At 33.0% G+C, this 19855-nt stretch overlaps 2 protein-coding genes and 1 non-coding gene across 3 annotated transcripts; all 3 read left to right on the top strand.

The window, feature by feature from the left end:
• Positions 1 to 8010: 8010 nt before the first annotated feature.
• BX663DRAFT_439783 (uncharacterized protein) lies at positions 8011 to 9414 on the top strand (the record flags this gene model as incomplete). The annotated part of the gene is made up of 6 exons (XM_051523351.1): positions 8011 to 8114; positions 8236 to 8368; positions 8444 to 8606; positions 8670 to 8763; positions 8822 to 9088; positions 9144 to 9414. 6 exons carry the CDS (start codon positions 8011 to 8013, stop codon positions 9412 to 9414), a joined length of 1032 nt encoding a protein of 343 aa, XP_051380208.1.
• Positions 9415 to 13571: 4157 nt separating this feature from the next.
• BX663DRAFT_412408 (uncharacterized protein) lies at positions 13572 to 13928 on the top strand (the record flags this gene model as incomplete). The annotated part of the gene is made up of 1 exon (XM_051522306.1): positions 13572 to 13928. A coding segment is annotated over one exon (357 nt), but the record flags the coding sequence as incomplete, so codon positions are not given.
• Positions 13929 to 19482: 5554 nt separating this feature from the next.
• Positions 19483 to 19565, top strand: BX663DRAFT_t106. The gene has a single exon. It is a non-coding gene; the product is annotated as a tRNA-Leu (tRNA).
• Positions 19566 to 19855: the final 290 nt, after the last annotated feature.

Here is a 19855-nt window from a genome sequence, read left to right as displayed (position 1 = left end):
GGTTACTTTTATTTTAAAAATGAAGAGACTACGTATAATGAAAGTTCATCACTTTTTACATTAAAATGTAACTGTCATTATTAGTAAATTCAAAGTCAGCATTTTTTTTTTAAATATTTGCTTTTAGAACTATGATAATGCGATTAAATTCTGAGTTTTATTATTATTATTATTATTTTTTTTTTTTTTTTTTAAATTTTTTGGCAATGAGCATGTAGCGACGAAATAAATGCGCAATATTGCCCGAGCCAGTTATAGAGGGGAAATAAGAATAAAAACCTTCCTAAAGGACAAGAAGGGAAAAAGGAAAACGAGAAGGAAAAAGAAAAGAGCAGTATTTTGGAATTAAGAGAAAATATAAGGGGAAAAAGCGAAAAAGTGAGAAGAAACAATTTAAAAAATCAAATAAGACCAAAGTGACCAGGAAGACACACACTATTACTTGGATAACCAATTCAACAGCTTGAGACCAGGGTCGATAGGATCAGGAGGAAATTCATCATGGAAGTAGTAATCAAGTTCATGTAGAATTGTACAAAGAATAGGCCATAAAGTATACCAGCTCGTACAATCAGAAGGACGACGAGGTTTATGTAGTGGAAGCAAGTTGAGGAGGAACGAGATGGGATCTTCGACTGAAGTAGGCATGTAGAGACGATGATGTACATGTAAGCACTCAATAGCATGTTGCCGGCTCCAATTATGAGACGGATGAAAGATACATTCTTTAGGTTTACCACCCGGTAGCCAGCCAAGTCGCCAACGAAGCACTCGGCTACGTTCTGAGGTAGTCATTGGTAAGTAAAGGATGGGATCCAATTCAAGAGTGGGGCGTGAGGAAGACAATAGGAGTGAATTAGTATCTTGACGAAGATTTTGAAATTGATCATCTAGAAACTTAGCACGAAGAGTGTAGAATTGTTTTCGGTCGAGCGTTGAGATATTTGGTGAGCATAGGTGTGTCCACATTGTAGTTTGAGTCAATTTATACCAGTGGGAATGACTATTTGAGAGCTGAACATGAGGCAAAAGATGGGCAAGAAGAGTATCTGCTGGTAATTGGGAAGTTCGAAAGAGGTATTGCGCTTGGAGGACTGCAATACGGGTCTTCATGGATGGTAGGTTGACAAGGTGAAGCATGACTTTCGCCGAAGACCGTGAGTGACCACCAAAGATACGTCGAATACATGAATTTTGAAAGGTATCCAGTGCTTTGGTAAGTTTAGCAGAGAGAGGACTAATTGCAAGACCATAATCTAACTGAGAGCGAACCATTTGACTATAAAAACGACATGCAAGCAGAGGTGGAAGACCTTTGGAGTTGAGACCAATAGCAGCAAGTTGATTCATAGTGAGAGAGGCTTTATTGATATTATGTTGGATTAGAGCAGCATAATCAATTAGACCACCAGGTTTTAGAGGAACACCAAGATAAGAAAAGGAGGATTCTTTGGAAATAGCAGTACCATATAATTGATATGGTTGAGGATCATTGGTAGGAGCGACTATGACACATTTTAATGGGTTCCACCGATAACCTAAGGAGTAACTATGAACTTCGCATTGGTGTAGTAAAGAAGCGAGTTTCTCAGGGGAGGCAATAAGGACGACATCATCAGCATAGAGTAGACAATTAAGGGACGGTACAAATGTAGTAACTACATCAGTAGTGGAGGAGTCATTGAGTTGGTGTGGTAACCTCAAACGAGCTGGAAGTTGGTTGATATAGATTGAATATAGGAACGGAGAGAGAATAGACCCTTGTAAGACGCCAGTGACAGGAGAGAAACGATACGATATATGATTATCAAGAAGAACTTCAATTTGAACCTGATCAAAGAGATTTTTGAGAACTCCAAGCAAAGCCGGGCAGAGATGAGGTTGAAGCACTTCCCAAATATAGGAGCGATCAACAGTATCATACGCTGATTTGATATCTAAAAAAGCAAGAGTAGGGAAACAATTGTGGTTACGCCGAAGAATAGAGCAGATCTCGACAAGACAATGAACTTGATCAAGAGAGCTACGAGATTCACGAAATCCGCCTTGAGCAATATCAAGAGTAGGGGATTGATCTAATAGGCTAGGGTACAAACATTTTTCAAATAATTTACGAAAAATAGATGTCAAGCTAATTGGTCTAAAGTTCCCTGGGTCACTTTTGGAGCCTTTCTTGTGTATCGGTACTACCTGTGCAACTCGCCATGATAGTGGAGTATAGGACCATTGCCAGCAGGTGCGAAAGAGATGTAGAAGCTGGGGAACCAAAGTGTGAATTAGGGGTAATAACATTTCCGTCTGTATGTGATCAACACCAGGAGCTTTTTTACGAGGCAGTTGTTTTAGAGTCTCATGAATTTGTTCAGATGAGAAGGGACAAAGATTTAAATTAAAAGGAAGACCACTAGTTATAGGAGAAGATGAACCCAAATTAGATGGTGAAGTGAGGAATTGCCCGGCATAGATACTTTGAAGATGGTCGGCCATAACGTCAGCCGGAGCACGGTTAATATCTGGATCTGGTGAGAAGGAAGGCTTCACCGATCTGTTTTTACGAATTCTGCTGAATCGTGCAATTGCTTTAGTATACTCGCCTTTAGACATCTTGTCGCAAAATTGTCTCCAAGTTTCTCTACGCCGTTGTTGGATTAGTCGTTTTAGTAAAGCAGTAGTTTCTTGATGTTTTAACCAATAAGTTAAGCAATTCAGTCCATTTGCTTTTCGCCATTTCTTGTAATAGAATTGTTTAAGCTCGAAAGCAGATGTCATTTCAGCGGTCCAGAACTGTTTTAAAAATACATCAGCAGTAGTATCCTTTTTTCCACAGATTTGATCCAACGATTCGTAGATAGTTTGGCATAGTGAAGTTGAGAATTGGTCGATGTAAGTACGAGCAGCATCTGTATCTGGAAACGTTGGGGCTGAAGAGTCGACTATACGCATTTTTTTAGCACTATCATTTGCATACTTAGCTTGGTACCTTTCATAGTGATCTAATTTTTTCAGCTTTTTCAATCGCCAGTGTGGACGATGGACCTCAACGGAAAGGTTGTGAGAAGAATGGACTTGGGGTAGATGAAAAGAGAAAGTCATAAAAGTGTGGTTAGAATTTAATGATAGATCGTCGCGGATATTAAGATCAGGTGTCTCCAAGTCAGTATTGCTAAGGAAATAATCAATGATACTTGTACCATGATAAGTATAACTAGTCGGTTGTCCAAAAGCCAGCCGTTGGTTCCATAGAATCAAACCGTGTGCTTCCATCCAATTGTAAAAGAGACGTCCGCTTGTGTTCCACCGACTGTCACCAACCAACTCGCCAATACGAGAATTGAGGTCACCACATATAATAGTCTTGGTTGTGGAAGGGTAATCCATAGGTAATAGTGAGAGAATTTCTGATATTTGATCTGATTTTAAAGAGGGGGGAAGATATAAGCAATGAATTAATAATTTAGAATTTATAATGATTGATAATGTAAACTTGGCCAATAATGGATTGACATGGTTGATATGATGAATTGGAAGTTTGAAGTCCGGATTAACAAGAAGAGCTAAACCAAGTTGACCACGATGTTGGTTATAGGAGTTTACCGGAATACCGTAGGTATGGAATTGTTTCCAAGTGGGAATTGGATATTTGTTGGGAGATAGTAGCCATGTTTCAGTAATAAAGAGTAGAGATGAATTTTTAGCAATATTTAATACAGGATAAATAGATTGTTTAGGGAGACCAGTAGCATTAAAAAGTGATATTCTCAATGGAAGACCACTCATTGGTTCAAATTAGTATGGGTTGAGTTCACATCATCTTCATCCATCGCACTCGCGTGAAATTTAGAAGATTCAGAAGCAGTAACGTCAAGCTCGAAGATGTCCTCTTGGGGGCGACTGGAGTAGGGATCAGTAGTCAGTATGTCAGCAAGTTGGTCTTTGGTAATCCAGGTTTTATGGGCAAAGAAACGTGCCACAGCATATTTAGCCGGACCACGGATATGAATAAGAGCTTTTTGGAGACGTTGATTATGAAGATCACGAGCAACCTGTTGACGTTGTTCAGTTGATTCATTGGCATATTTGGGATCTTTGAGTACACTTCCATTACAGGGATCAAAAGTAGTATGGAGTTTGATGCCTCGTTTAGTTAACAGTTCTTGGAGTTCAGGAGCATAGTCATTATGGACGAGCACTGCAACAATGTTGCGGTCAGGGTAGTGTAAATCTAGGAGACGACCATTGTTGACTCCTAGTTTCTTGAAAGTAGTTCTTAACTTACCGAGGGGAACACGTGCCTTGGTAGGTATATATAAGTATTGGAAGCCTTGAGTAGCTGAAGGGGCTTGAAAGAAACGAGCAGCAGCAGCTTCGCGTTTCGCATGGTGTTGGACTAGATTCTTTTTGAGAGCTAAGACTCTTTCTGGTTGGTGCCAGGGAGCCGAGGAAAATTGTGTATCTGGAAGAGTAGGAAAGTCTTCCTCGTCAGTGCTAGGTTGAATGGCGGCAGGAGGTAGTTGTAGTGGAGCTGATCTAGAGAGACGGAGTTCTTCAGTAAGTTGCACAATTACTTTTTGTTGTTCTGCAAGCTGGGTGGTTAGTTGGGTAATCATTTTAAAAAGCGCTTGTACGTCTGGTGTAGCACTATTGTCGAATTGGGTTACGGGGACGACAATGGTAGGGGTTGGAGTTGCTGTTGGGGGTACATTGTTAGATATATCTTCTACCATCCTTGAGGGAGCAGTGATGATATCAAGCATTTCAGGTGCATGCATAGTATGAGAGCATAAGGTACACTTGTAACAGGGTTGGTAGTGGTGCGTTTTAGAAGGAGAATCACCCTTACTGTGATAGGTAGTGACTTTTTTGCATTCAGGACATGGTATCGCTTTGCGATGTTCAAGGAAGCCTTTTGCAAGGGCTGCCAGTTCTTCTTCAGATAAAACTCGACTAGGAGTCTTATTATATTTATGTCGATTAGGCGGCATTTACCTAGTTATTGCGATGTTTTTCAAGGTGTTGAGAATTTTGAATGTGTATATAGTGTTGTAAATGTCTTTCCAAGTTTAGTAATAGTGTTGGAAAGCACTATGATAATGCAGTAATTTAACTTGAAATTGAGACAGACTACAAAAAAATTAAGACGAATAAGAATTCAATTTGAGAAGGAACAAGAGATGAAATACTGTTAGTTTTTGGACAAGTGCATATTACCATTTAGACAAATTACCTGTAGATATCTAAACCACTATTGCTAGCGAAACCGTTTCCTCTCTGAAAAACAGCAGATCTTCCTTTTTCTTCTCAAATAGACTGCGAATTGTCTAACATATTTTTGCTTGCATTGACATCTCTATTCCAAAGTATACGACAGTTTTTGCAACTAGAATACTTTTGGTATATTTATTATTCGGAAGCTTTGTTCCCTTCGGGCTTGTTTCCTAACAGAAGTTGCATTCTTTCAAGGTTTTAAACTCGTTAATGCTGACAATAACCGATCGAAATGTAGCTCTTGATCTAAGCTTGGTTTCTCTTTCAAGTAGAGGTAGACAAAGAGAAGGCTTGAATTTGGCTTTTTTCCATCTCGCCGGCTTCTTTCTTGGTGTAGTTTTACCTTTATCATCATATATATTTGTGTATTCTTTTTGTCCTGTGTTTCTTCTTATCTCTTTTTTCTTTTCTTTTCTTTCTGTTCTTTCTTGTATTCAGTCTTTTAGCTTTATTGTACTTTTTCCCTCATTAAGTAAGATGTTTATCATCTCTTTATTCGACCTTCATCTGCCCTGATAATCATTGAAACGAAAGGGTGCAGACCTTTCATTGTACAACCTGAAGATTTGGGGCATGTGTTTGAGAGCATATACTATATAATTGTTCCATTTTTCAATGTCTTTGGTTTTTGCCAAATAGAAACCTGTCTCGATGCTTTTTATTTAAGTTCTTCTACATGATGATCCCTTCTCTTGGAACCTGTATAATAATGTCGCTCTTTAATGCTACATCTTCTTCATGACATACTGTCACTATAAATATATGATTTCTGTCTGGGTCAACAGCACAAGGCTGAAAATACTTTTGTACTTTTTCATCGCAAAAATCGTTCAACTCTAATTATACTTCTTCTTTCGAATCTTTGGCTTTTCTGGCAAACACCAAAGCAAACACCAAAGCCGTCACTTTGAATGGTACAAGTGAAGCTTTACACTCTTGCAGCAAGATATTAACGTCACTGAAAAAATGTGATATACAGGCATCGTCATATCAGCTTTAAAATCAAGATGGTATGCCAATTATTTTTTTAAGAAAGCAAAGGGCAACAACTCTTATAGTATTTAATTCAAACAGTTTTTTGTATATTACCTTAGGTATCATTTACAGTCAAAAAATTTGGCTCGTCTGTAGAACCAAGATAATTTGGACACCAGTGATATTTGTCCAATAAAAAATGCAGAAATGTCTAAATTTCTCTGTATGACATTTAAAAAGAACTTATTAATCGTTTGATTTTTTTTTTTTTTTGACAATAGTCTTAATCTCAAGTTAAAAAACAGTAGTCTATGGTCATGTAGGCACAAAATTCAAATAGTATTGGCTATATAAGGATGTCTACATTTGAAGTGAAGGTAAGACAAAGGTGGATATATACCGATATTTATACTCGTGCTGATTTGCTTGATATCATGTTCTTGGTCTCCATTTTGAAAAAGAAAAAAAAAAAGAAGTAAATTTAGAACAATTTAATTAAACTAAAAGACTTATTTGAACTTTTAGTTCAATTACTATTTAAATATAACGAGTAAATGGAAGGAAGTGGGTTTAATAGAAAATATAATCTTGGATTTTATTTTTGCATCGAATCATAATAGTAACCGTTGATAGCCTTTTTTTTTTCTTTACGTAAAGGCATATGAGAAGAATTCGAAAGGACAAACAAAAACTAGACTTTTTAAATAGAAGACTTGTTGCATCAATTGTATTCAAATTCTATTCTATTACTCCCATTAGAATTACCACTACAAAATGAACTCAAAGAAACTATGCATATTCTTTCAAAGGAAGAAAAGTAAGGAATATATTTTCCTCAATAATAACAGCAGTCATTCCAAGTTAGTATTAAATTAATGTATAATAGTCTTATTTTATTTTATTTTTTGTCTTCAGTATAGTTTATATATAAATATTAGAATCTATCAATAGAAATACTATAGAAAATTACGTACAAAGTTGTTCTAAAAGATAAGTTAAAAATATGTTAATGACACAATACTATATTTTTCACACACTAGTTCTTCTTCTTTCAATAGTCATCAATTAGGAAAAGAAGAAAAAGGGCATCTCGGGGAAAACCATCAGGGAGAATATGAAAATAGCTGAAGAATAAATACTGAAACAATATAATAAAAAAAAAATTCAATTTGATCCGAAAATATTGTCCCTTCTTTTTTCATACTCTAATATTATTTCTCAATATATCATTTTGTACCCTTTTACATTACATCTTTTACTATATAAACATATGAAATATTATTAGCATTATCAAAGTCTGTGCCAAATATCCCTTGACTAGCTACCTCCTTTTTTTTTGTTTCTTACTAATAAATGACATCAATACACACTTTTTCTCTTTTTAACCTTTTCTATACTTTTTTTTTTATCTTTGAGCCACCAAGGGACATTTCTATTATTTAAACTGACCCGGGCAATTTTGATGTAATTAACATCATTTTGTACCCAATAAGGTGTTTGAAATTAGTATAGTATCCACCCCTTTTTTTTAGAACAATTATTACTAGCTTCTTTTTTTTTTTGTTTGTTTGTTTGTTTGTTTGTTTCTTGATCATTAACAAAATGAAGTATCTCATTTCTAACAAAAGAGTACTTTTACCAACCATATTAGGATTCACATTTATTTCACTTTTATTTATTTATAATATGTTAAATAATAAACCTATACAGTCTGTTCTGGTCAATAAAAAGGAGATCAAAATAATTGAAAATACTGCTTTAGTGAATCAGATGCGATTAACAAGAGAACAATTAGAATCTTGTTTAGATCCCCGGGAAGAACCTTCTGAATATCTTTCAATTGTTATTGTTACTCGTGTCGATAATTATGCCGGGTAAAAAATGAAAAAAAAAATAAAAAATAAAAAATAAACCAAAGATAATACATGTATATAAATTAAAATGTAACATAATATGGCAGTAAATAATTAAACCTTCTTTTTTTATATATAATAGGGGACAACATCATCGACTTCAAAATTTTATTGATTCTGCTTATATTTTAGCAGAAAAGACACAGGAAAATATTGAATTATTGATTATTGAATGGAATCCACCAAATGATAAGAGAAGAGTGATAGATGCCTTTGTAAAGAAATAAGAAATGATGATTATAAAAAAGAAAAAAAAAAGGAGAGAAAGACTAACTTTATTTATACTGTAGAGATTCAGAAGTTCAAAATATTTAAAATATAGAATCATTACAATACCCAATTCACTTCACCAAATTATGCAAAATAGAGGAAATTCTCCTTTACATGAATTTGAAGGTAAAAATGTTGGAATTCGATTTGCTCGAGGTCAATTTATAGTCTGTACAAACCAAGGTAAAAGTTTATATATGTGTTTATGTGTATGTATATTTATATTAATGATGTGTATAAAATAAGATGATATTTGGTCACATAATTTTCATAATGCCATCAAGTCTCGGGTATTTAAAAAAGATGTCATTTATTTACAACATCAAGATCATCATAATATGTAAGAAAGAAAAAAATGTGATGAGTATATGTGTTTTATTTAAAAATATAACTTATAGCCATGACAATTTACCACCTTCGATTGTCAATTTGGAAGCATTCCCAAAGGATGAAACTATTTATAACAGTTGTAAACTTGGAGAACAAGATTGGGGAAATTATACATTACCTCCCCCTATTAAAGTGACTGCTAGTAATGAAATTAAAGATAAAACGAAAACTATGAATATACTTGAAGTGGCAGATCAAGCAGGTGATTTTACCTTAGCTCATAGAGACACATGGAAGATTCCAAGGGGTTATAGGGAGGCAGGTGGTGTTGCATGGTAAATATTAAGTAATGTTACTCCAAGTAATAAACTAAACTAAAATCTTGTCTAGGATGGATATTGAATTTATTTGTACTGCAGCATGGACGAAAGATATACCTATTGTTTATGTTAAACCTGGCTTTACATGTCATCAAGAACATGCGAATATATGGGAAAATAACAAGGATGCAATCAATGATAATCGAAATATTGATATGAGCAAAATAGAGCGTAAAGAAAAGATCTATATGAACAAAGATGGTGAATGGGCTTTACAAAACTATGATATATATGAACATAAACTAGAATGTATTGAATTTCAAGGTGGACTTGTATGGTAAAAAGAAGAAGAAACTAGATAAAACATACTATAATATTTATTCGTATTCCTTACCTTATAATCAATCAATAAATATTTCTTAATGTGTAAAAAAAAAAAAAAAAAAAAAAAAAAATAGATGTCATTATCACTAGAGAAAAAATTTTTTTTCTTTTATAGGATACACAAGTAGAATATTTAGAAAGATATCGTAATGTATATATAATTGTATATTAAATAGGATGGCCTGCAGGGCAGTCATCAAAACGTCTAGTAGATTAGCGCGCAAACCCTTTAAAAGATGATTGGGCAACTTGTTTGCCAGCGTCTGCAATTATTTGAGGAATAGTATTTTTTTTTGAGCATAAAGTCTCGGACGACTAGAGCACTTACTAAAACTAAAGACTTGAGCTTTATTGTTCCCAGAATTATTAATATTTACTCTTATTCTTTTCTTGTGATATAAAATTCAATACTGCTGATTAAAAAAATTGTAAGCAAAATGGTGGATCTATATTGTACATATTGAAAAGTCTCTATTCAAACAAAAATACTCTACTAAGACAGTTTCAATACAGCCTCAGACTATATACAAATGCCTCTTCCTATTTTTCTTTATTAATTAACAAAACTGCGATGACGTATGATATACATATACATATACATATATATATATATTTCCTAGATTATTCCTATAGAAAGTACAAAGTTCTAGATATAATAGATCGACCATTGTAAATCAGCAGTAACAGCTATAATCTATCAAATTAGGTTCAATAGATCTAAAAGGGCTCAAATTATAAGTAATTTTCTCAATTCTAAGTTTATGTTTATTGTAAATCTAAACAATACTAAATAGATACAGATGCACCCAGTACACACTTTATTTTTATATTCTTAAACTCTTTTTCAGATGATGGCAAGCCTAACCAAATAGTTTGCTAGGCTGGAGATTCGAGAAACTGCTCTCTACAATTTTGTGACCAAAAAATGCAGGATTAGCCTTAAAAGAGCTCACTTTTACTCCTGTTGAAAGAAATTGTTCTGAGAAAATTGAAGAGAGATTCCAATGGGTGAAGAGATGGATGAAAACCGATATAAACTATGCTAGCAATTGTGTGTTCATTGACGAATATGCATTCCATATCAACATGAAATGCTCCTTTGTGTGGTCAACAAAATGAACCAGAGTAAAAATGAAGGTACCGAAAACAAGAGCGAAAATGACAATCATTTTAGCTTCAATTTCTCCTTACGGTATTGTAAATATATTAGTTAGATGACCTAAAGCAGCAATCACTTCAAAAAAAGAAAAAAAAAGGGAAAACGGCAGGTGGTTATCAAATTGCTGAGAAGAGCAAAAGTGACACGGTTACAGGACACTACTTTAACTTCATTGATAGCACTTTAGATATGATGGATCAGCACGAGGAATTCAGGGGCTATTACCTTGGTACAGATAATGTACCTATTCATAAGAACGCTGATATTCCGAAATACCATTGAACAACCTTGGATACTGTTGCGTCTATTATCCTCCATATTCACCAGAGCTAAATTACATCGAGCAATTTTGGTCAGTATGCAAGAGCAGGTTGAAAAGGGATGAAGAAATCTTGACCAGCAGAATCTGTGACGTATGTAATCAAATCCTGTTAAGTGACCTCAAAGGGTTTTGTAGATATTCTATCTCTAAGTTTGATGACTGTTTAAATAAAAGACCGGTTCAATGGCACAGTGACTCAAAAAATTGCTCACGTATTTGCCGTTTTTTCACTTTTAAAGTTCTGTACATTCAGTTTATTTCTCTTAGGTTTTATAGTTAATCTGAAATCTGTCAACCAATGAAGAAAATTTGGACTGTTTACAATGCCAAGATCATCTGCATGAAAGGGTATTGTTGTGGTTTAGGTAAATTTAAGGATTAAATATAAACAAAAGAAGTAAAAGAGAAACAAAATAAAATGGACAGAAGTACGTTGAGACTTGTCAATAAGTTTTTATCAAGAGTTGAATTAATTCAAGATAAGTTATGTTATGTTATAATTAGGGTTAGGGTTAATAATGTAAGAGTATTTATATATTTTGTGAATAAGGATGATGAGTAATAAGAAGATAAAAGTATAAGAAATTGTATTTGATAATATAATTATAGATATAGATATAGATTCATGTCTTTTGTATATATTTATTTTTATAACTAATACGTGTATTCTAAGTAGAATCAATTATTACGCGTATTTGTATTATTCTTAGTTTATCCCAGTTTAACTTGTATAAAGTTATTTTTATAAATTTGTATTCAGCAGAACAATAATAGAAGCAAGAAAGTATATTTTTAGATGTAGGACTTTTATTAATTAATAGATTTTTCTATGCAAAGGTAAATATACTAAATATGTCTATAGACAGAATTATTGTACAGGTGCACTATATATTCTATTATGACTATTTATCTTATTGAATTAAGTTGTAAATCTTACAACCATGACATTTGGCCCTGTTATGATTGTAGTCGTATTTACAACTAAGTTAATAGAAATAAACTATCATTTATTTAAATAATAAAGAGTTTATTCGAATAAACTAGTGTATTGTACTTCACAGCATAATATTCATTCTACACTCAGTTTTGATAATAGTATTCGAGCATTAAAAATAATGATATACATTGCATTATGTAATAATAAGAATTCAATAGATTTATGGCTGTTATATTCAATTACATAATTATTTACATAAGTCATATATATTATATTTACATCCATAATGTTGTATATTGTTATAGAGGGAATATTCACTGTAAACTAATATTAACGCGTTGCTTATCCCAAAGACAATAATCGTGTATATTTTTAATATCCGCAACAGCTCAGGCAGAAATCTGCATACTGCATGCAGAGTTATTCGGAGACAAAATTTGTGCATATTTGTGCATAAAGGCTTTATTATAGCAGTATTCACTTATCTAAATCACACTCCTATCAATATGACTTACCTTACAAAAACATATAAATAGCCCTCGTCATTTTTCCATATTATTTTCTTCTCGTACAATTTTTGTATTATTTTATCTTTAATAAAAGTATACGAAGTTTTCACAGACTTGTTCTTTCTGTTTTTTCTTTCCTTATCTTCTGCATTTAAAATAATTACAGAACTGATTTCTCGTTAATGGATTGGATTTACAAGCTGAGTATTGGTGTGATGAAAAAAAGGTTGCGAAATCATGCATCCAAAACGAAAGATTACCTATTGATACCACAACAGCCTACAGAAGCATCATTCAGTTTTTTCGCGCAAATTTCACAAAAATATAAGAACAACTATGCCATATCAGTATACTTCAAAAACTGTGTGCAATACTTCAAGCAATCTAATAATAAAAAACTTTTATTAAAACAGCTTCAGTCAAGAATACAAAGAAAGCAATACAAGGCAGCCCTACGACGTATCAAAAATGTCAAATATAAATTACGTGTCAACATTAATAATTACAATAACTTCCCCAATACTGGTATTCCTATGCAAAAATCAACTTCTGAATCTACACAGTCAACTCAATCATTATGTTCAAACGGACTACACAAGAACCAGAATCTAAAGTACCTGATTTATCAGAGTTAGTTGTAGACAGAATTATAAAACATAGAAAGACACTCTTTAGGAAGTATAAAAATGCAGAACAATTGACTCAAGGCGATCTCCACACAATGTCACTTTGTCTGAGTTCAATCCTTGATATTGATTATTGCAGCGTTTCTAGTCAAAAAGAAATATGTAGTCAATCAGAATGGGATATGCTTGTAAAACACTTTACAGAGCAGTATAAAATTGACGTCCAACCCTTGCCAGAAACAATCGTGAATTATTGGAAGATTTCTGTCGGCATTATAAGCCGGGAAGGGTTAGAAGAAGGCTTGAAATATATTTCAAAGATAAAATCAAGAAATGTTTCAAAGTATGAAAGTCTGATGTTGAATATTATGGAGCATGTGTAAGTAGCTATTTTTCTACTGTTTATTTTTCGTGGTATTGATTCTTTTGTTAGAGTTCAAGCGGTTAGTTCAGAACCATTTTATATTAAATGCATTGAACAAAATAAAAAAAAAACAGATTACAGAACAAGTGGTTATGTCAACTTTTTGGGACCCAATCTTTAATCAATTATCTAAATGCAAAGAAATAGTGCGGGTAAAATCTGGAGAATCAACAAACCCTTTTTCAAGCATCAATAAGCAGATACAATATCATGATCATTCAAACATCATTGGTTTCAAGATAGATTCACGATTTATACTTGACCATGAGGATCATGAGATTGATTTAGGCTGCCTGGAAGCTGCAATAAACGCTTTTGATGCAGATAAAGTATACAATGATAAAGCAAAATTGGCAAGAGAAGCAAAAGAAATTGTTGATGTTTTGACTAGTAATTCTCTTCCTGCTGCATATTGTCATGGCTGGGCTATTCAAATATGTGGTCTATCTGGAAAAGTGTCAACTGTGGAATTAGTGGCTGATAAGCTTTATGTTTGCGTACCTCAGTTCAATTTTACCTTCCCCTCTAAAATATCTGAACTCTCTGGTTTTTTAGACACTTTGGAAATATTGTCAACGGTCATGGCAATGATGGAGCAGACTGCTCAAGAAATGAAAAAGGTTATGAATTCCGTTGATCAGTTACACTCACCTTTTATCAACCACATGTTCGATCCGTCAACTTTGACCTCACCTTTATTTGGTGAAACATATAAATACAAGGTACCAACTTATTATAGCCTACCACAAAAAAATTGTTGGTACGCTGTTTTACCAGAACATTCATTGTATAAGGAAGACAGGCTATTCGCTGATATGGTGATCGACATGAAAAATATTGAGAATAATTCTACTATTACCAATCAGAGAAAACGAAAAAGAGATAGAAGTAATGCGCCTGATGATGAGCGGTGGGTAGAACTCGAAGACGGTTGGTATAATGTATACGGTAAAGTCAGTGTCAGTACCAATCCTTATGAACAATAAATTTTATATGTATTATCATGTTTTTATCCGATTGTATTTCATTTATGCAATAGTAAGATCATCTACTCATAAAGTAATTTATACAGAAATAATTCGTTCTTATGAATTAATTTATAAATTGTCATATTCAATGTATTTGGTCACACTTTGTATATCGAATTAAACTGAACCTTATATTTACCCGGCTAATTTGTTGTATTAGCCGTTGATTTACAATTATAATATCTCGAATACGATCTGCTACTTCTTTACAATGAGTATACATATAATACTTCTTGACAGAAACGTCTTGAATGGAGGCATTTCTTTTAAACTTCTTAAGTACATGAGTTCGTAGTGTCTTGGAGCTTAGTTCATTTTGCTCATCTAGAAAGTGTGTTCTAGGTGAACGGATGCCTTTGGCTAAAAGCATCTTAAAGTTTGTTTGAAGAACTGCCTCAAAAGTATGAGCGCCTATCAGATTGGAGCGCTGATGCACTTTCTGTTAAACATATCAATTACGCTGCCTTTAATAGTGTAATGCTTTTTTTTTATTATATGCATTATATAGGTAGTAATCAGTTGTTATTTTTTCAATTACTCTAACACTGTATATAAGTAGTCAATTTTTCAGGCCATTTTGTATCATCTTGAGCCTTAAGAGAGCTTAATTGTGTCTATTGTAGTATATAATTTTGAAATTTGGTGAAGTGAATTTCAAATTACATTACTAAAATTGAAAATAGGTTTAAAATTGAAATTTTATTATTATTGTTATAGAACAAGCTCTGGATATAATCATAAGTAATATTATAATAGATGAATTACATAATACAGGATAAAATATAAGCCTGAATATGAAATAAAGCTCTGTATATAGCATCTTGTAAATAATATAAAACTTATTGACATCCAATTGTCTAGATGTATCAATTATAAGACATCGTATTATTTCTGAAATATTTATTTTTATAACATTGACAAAGGATTCAGGTCGTCTTTGATCCAATAAAATAAAACATAAAAGATATCAGGAACATATACTCAGATTAAACAATAAGTTTTTTATTTAAAACTTAATCAGATCATTATAACACCCAATAGATAATCCATAGATCAGTCTCTTGAATCAACAAGATGTATGTCTGAATACTAACACTGTTTCATGACTTATGTTCTTTGACGGTTATTTTTATTTCTTTGATTCAGGATCCATTAATATAAATACAAGCAGTTGTGTAGACTTAAAATAATCTTTAACTTTTTCTTAAACTTTCAACTTTTATTCTTTATTTTTCAATTGAATAAAACAGTCTCAAACTATACTTCCTTTTGTTCCCTTTCTCTCTTCTTTTATTTTCTCTTTTATTTTCTATTTACGTTCCATCACAATTATTACTATTATTATTATTTTTTGACCAAATGAGCACATTGCATTTTTCATCTTGTGATATTTCTTTTTAAAATATCAGATAAAAAATATTAAAAAATAAAAAATAATATGAAGACAAAAAAGAGTCAACGAGACCGAAAAATAGTTCTAAAGTCAATTATTTTATTTATGAATTTAAATTGATGGGAGTATTTATAAGAATTGCTAAAGAGATCTGAGGATAAGATGTGAATCAGAAAAGTGTTAGTTACGATCTAATAAGATATGCTGTTGATAATGAAGTGTTAGTGATTTTAATATTATTAGATGGAGCAGATCAAGAGAGATTTAGGAGATTCTAGATAGAATTTCCTAAATAAATTGATAATCTGCATGTTTAATCATGAAACATAACATTATAAGTCAGCTCATGACACTTCCTTTCCAGATCATCCATGTAAGCCCTTTTCCATTTGCGCGCGGTGTTATAATTTACATTTGCGGTTATGACTGCATATTTTGGTTTCATGAGTTTTTCTTTCAAAAAATAAAAGTAATGTTTACAGTCTTCCATTGTATAAACATTATACTCAAGAGGTCTTTCTTTCTTTGGAATAGCCTCTTTCATGACTGTGTCGTCTGAACTGATCGTTTCAAATTGGAGATCCTTATTCTTAATGTATTTTCAAAGATCTGTTAATCTTTTCAAACGAAATGACTTCTCTTCAACACATGTTGTTGCTTGCTCGCCTTGTTCATCAATAAGATTACCAGCATCATCTTTATAAAAAATATTCATGCTCATTTGAAAAATAATCTCGAAATAATCGTATAAAAAAAAGTAACAAAATATACCTCAGATAAAATAGTCAAAAAAAGTGATCTATTGAGTTTAAATAAAATGACCAAATGAATTTCAAACAAATGATCGATTGAGTTTCAAAAAAGTGGGTAAATTTATTCAAAAATCTGACCAGCTTTTTCAAAAATTTGTCCAGTTGACGGCGGACGTACTGTAGATAATTGAATTGAATTGCCAGACAAGTCCAGTATATCACGTGACTGTTGCTGAGAATTTTTGAGTGCAAATTTTATAATTCTATACTACTTCTCATATATGATACGTCTGCGGTGCTTAAGTGTGAAATTATAAAATATAAACTAATAAACTAAAATTAAATATAAAATACAAATAAGACTCAATAAACTAAATCACAATTGTTTTGATCAGCAAAAGAAAATGGAAGAAGAATAGACAGAAGACAAGTCTGTGAAAACTTCGTATAGTTTATTAAAGATAATACAAAAATTGTACAACGAAAATTATATGGAGAAATTGAGGGTTATTTATATGTTTTTACAAGGTAAGTGTTATCAATGGAAATATGATTCAGATAAGCAAGTTTTACTATAATAAAGTGTTTTACATAAAACATTGTCTCCGAATAATTCTGCGATCAATAAGATATATCTTTATTCCTTTTTTCTCCCTGAGTTGTCGCTGTTCCTAGAAACATAACGAATCATTATTATTGGACTGCGACACATCAATATTAATTCTCAGTGAATATGTCTAGTTGCAACAATACCAATTATTTATGAGCTACTATCATTATCATTGTATGAGATTTCATTATTTAACAATATTCAATATTATCAATGTATATCTGATATGTACAGTGACTCACAAAACTGTCCCAATGTTTTGCACTTTTCTCTTTAACTGACTCGTTCTTCTTTTGTAATCATGCTAGAAAGATACCGAAAATATCATTCGATAGCCTAAGTAATTCTCTATCAAGTCATTACCAAAAATAGAAATATAATTTAAAACTCAGCGTAAAATATTAAATAAAAAATTGAATATGCATTGGGACAGTTTTGTGGCCGTACTTATAAAAATAAAATCTGTCCCACAATTTGGCAGTAACTTCAGCCTAGCATATAGTAGCGATCGTATTATTTCTTTGTACCTTCCACAGTATAATTAAGGTAAGTTCTAGAATATTCTATAATTTTGGGGACTAAATCTTGAGGCCATATTGTTAGTATGCGCTCCATAAGTGAAAACCAAAGAAATGACATTATTGCCAAGCTCAACAGCGGACTTTCTGTGCGTCATGTGGCTGAGCAGATTGGTGTGAGTCGGAGTTCTGTGTGTCGCATCGGAAAAACATATTTATCTGGGCGCAGCTTGTCAAAAGGGGGACGACCTGGTAAGCTCACGGAGAGGGACAAGCACTACTGTGTTCATAAAATAACTAGAGGAGGTTTAGAAAACGCTGTGCAAGTCGGAAATTCAATTAAGTCGGAGCTAGGCAAGTCAGTCTCATCTGAGACAGTTCGTCGCGCTTTAAAATCACTCGGTTTGGGTTCTATAGAAAAGGAAGCGAAACCTGCACTTAGTCCCACAAATATTAAAGAACGACTTAGATGGGCAAAGAAGTATAAAGACTACACAGTCGATGATTGGAGAAGGGTTATTTGGTCTGACGAGACCAAAATTAATCGTTTTAACTCCGATGGACGTGTCTGGGCTTGGATAAGGGACAATGAAAGTCTTCAAATACGTCATATTAAGCAGAATTATAAACATGGAGGCGGTTCAATCATGATTTGGAGTTGTATTACCTGCGTCGGAGTTGGCTGGATGTGCAAAATAGACTCTACTATGGACGGAGAGCTTTATAAGGAAATCCTTCAAGACGAATTAGAGAAATCTATCGAAATGGTGTGCAAGCAAACAGGATTAAGGAGAGACCAAATCGTCTTCCAGCATGATAACGATTCAAAACATAGGTCAATTCCAGTCAAAGAATACTTGAAAAGCCAGGAATACGAAGTTCTTGATTGGCCATCACAGTCTCCAGACCTTAATCCTATTGAACATATGTGGGCTCTAACAAAAAGAAGACTTAATGAGTATGAGACACCACCTAAGGGTATTCGTGAGCTTTTTGAAAGAATCACGGATGTATGGTACAATAAGATTACCAAAGAAGATTGTTTAAGGGTTATAGACTCTATGCCCGACCGTTGCAAAGCTGTTATAAAGGCAAAAGGTCGTTGGACTGATTATTAGTTGTTCTATGTTTAAATTAAATAAAATTAACTTACGGCCACAAAACTGTCCCAATGCATATTCAATTTTTTATTTAATATTTTACGCTGAGTTTTAAATTATATTTCTATTTTTGGTAATGACTTGATAGAGAATTACTTAGGCTATCGAATGATATTTTCGGTATCTTTCTAGCATGATTACAAAAGAAGAACGAGTCAGTTAAAGAGAAAAGTGCAAAACATTGGGACAGTTTTGTGAGTCACTGTATTACGCTGTGAAGTTCAATATACTAGTTTTATGTGAATAACCTCTTTATTATGTAATAAATGATGGTTTATTTCTATTAACTTAGTTATAAGAACGACTACAATCATAACAACAATATTGACAATATTCTCTTTATCCGAGTTCTTCTGTTGACAATGTTTATTAATATTCCTTTTCAATTGCCTCAGCTGCAATCGTAGTACTCAATGTACATAATTAATTTATTATCAATAGAAAAGCTCTTTTTATTAAAGATTTAAGAAAAATAAAATATTTATAATAATTATAAAAAACACCCCGAGGAAGTAGCCACAAGTCACGTGACTGCCAGATTTTAGAAGTGGAATTTGATAATTATCACACATCCTGTCACAACAGATAGTATCATGACCGAGTGGTTAAGGTGGTAGACTTAAGATCTACTGCACGTAAGTGCGCGTGGGTTCAAACCCCACTGATACTAACCTTTTGGAAGACCTTTTTCCTGCTTTCCAATGCAATTATTAAATTTCTTAGGACAGTTACAACACTGCATACTCTACATTGCGATAACGAGGCAAATGCCGACTAATCGATGTGGATACAGTGAGCGGAAAATGGTCCAGATTTTTTGATAAAAACACATCGTCATGGTTCGTGATACACCTTTCACCAACACGAGGCCGCAAAAAAAAGTTAAAGTGTTGCGCTTTTGCTATTTAGACTTGAAGAACAAAATATGAAATGTTATTATGCTAGAATCTTCTTGAATCT

The sequence above is a fragment of the Cokeromyces recurvatus genome (genome assembly GCF_025118155.1).
Source record: "Cokeromyces recurvatus strain NRRL 2243 chromosome Unknown BX663scaffold_24, whole genome shotgun sequence".
NCBI classification, from domain to species: domain Eukaryota; kingdom Fungi; phylum Mucoromycota; class Mucoromycetes; order Mucorales; family Mucoraceae; genus Cokeromyces; species Cokeromyces recurvatus.
This window is presented reverse-complemented; position numbering and strand designations above follow the sequence as displayed.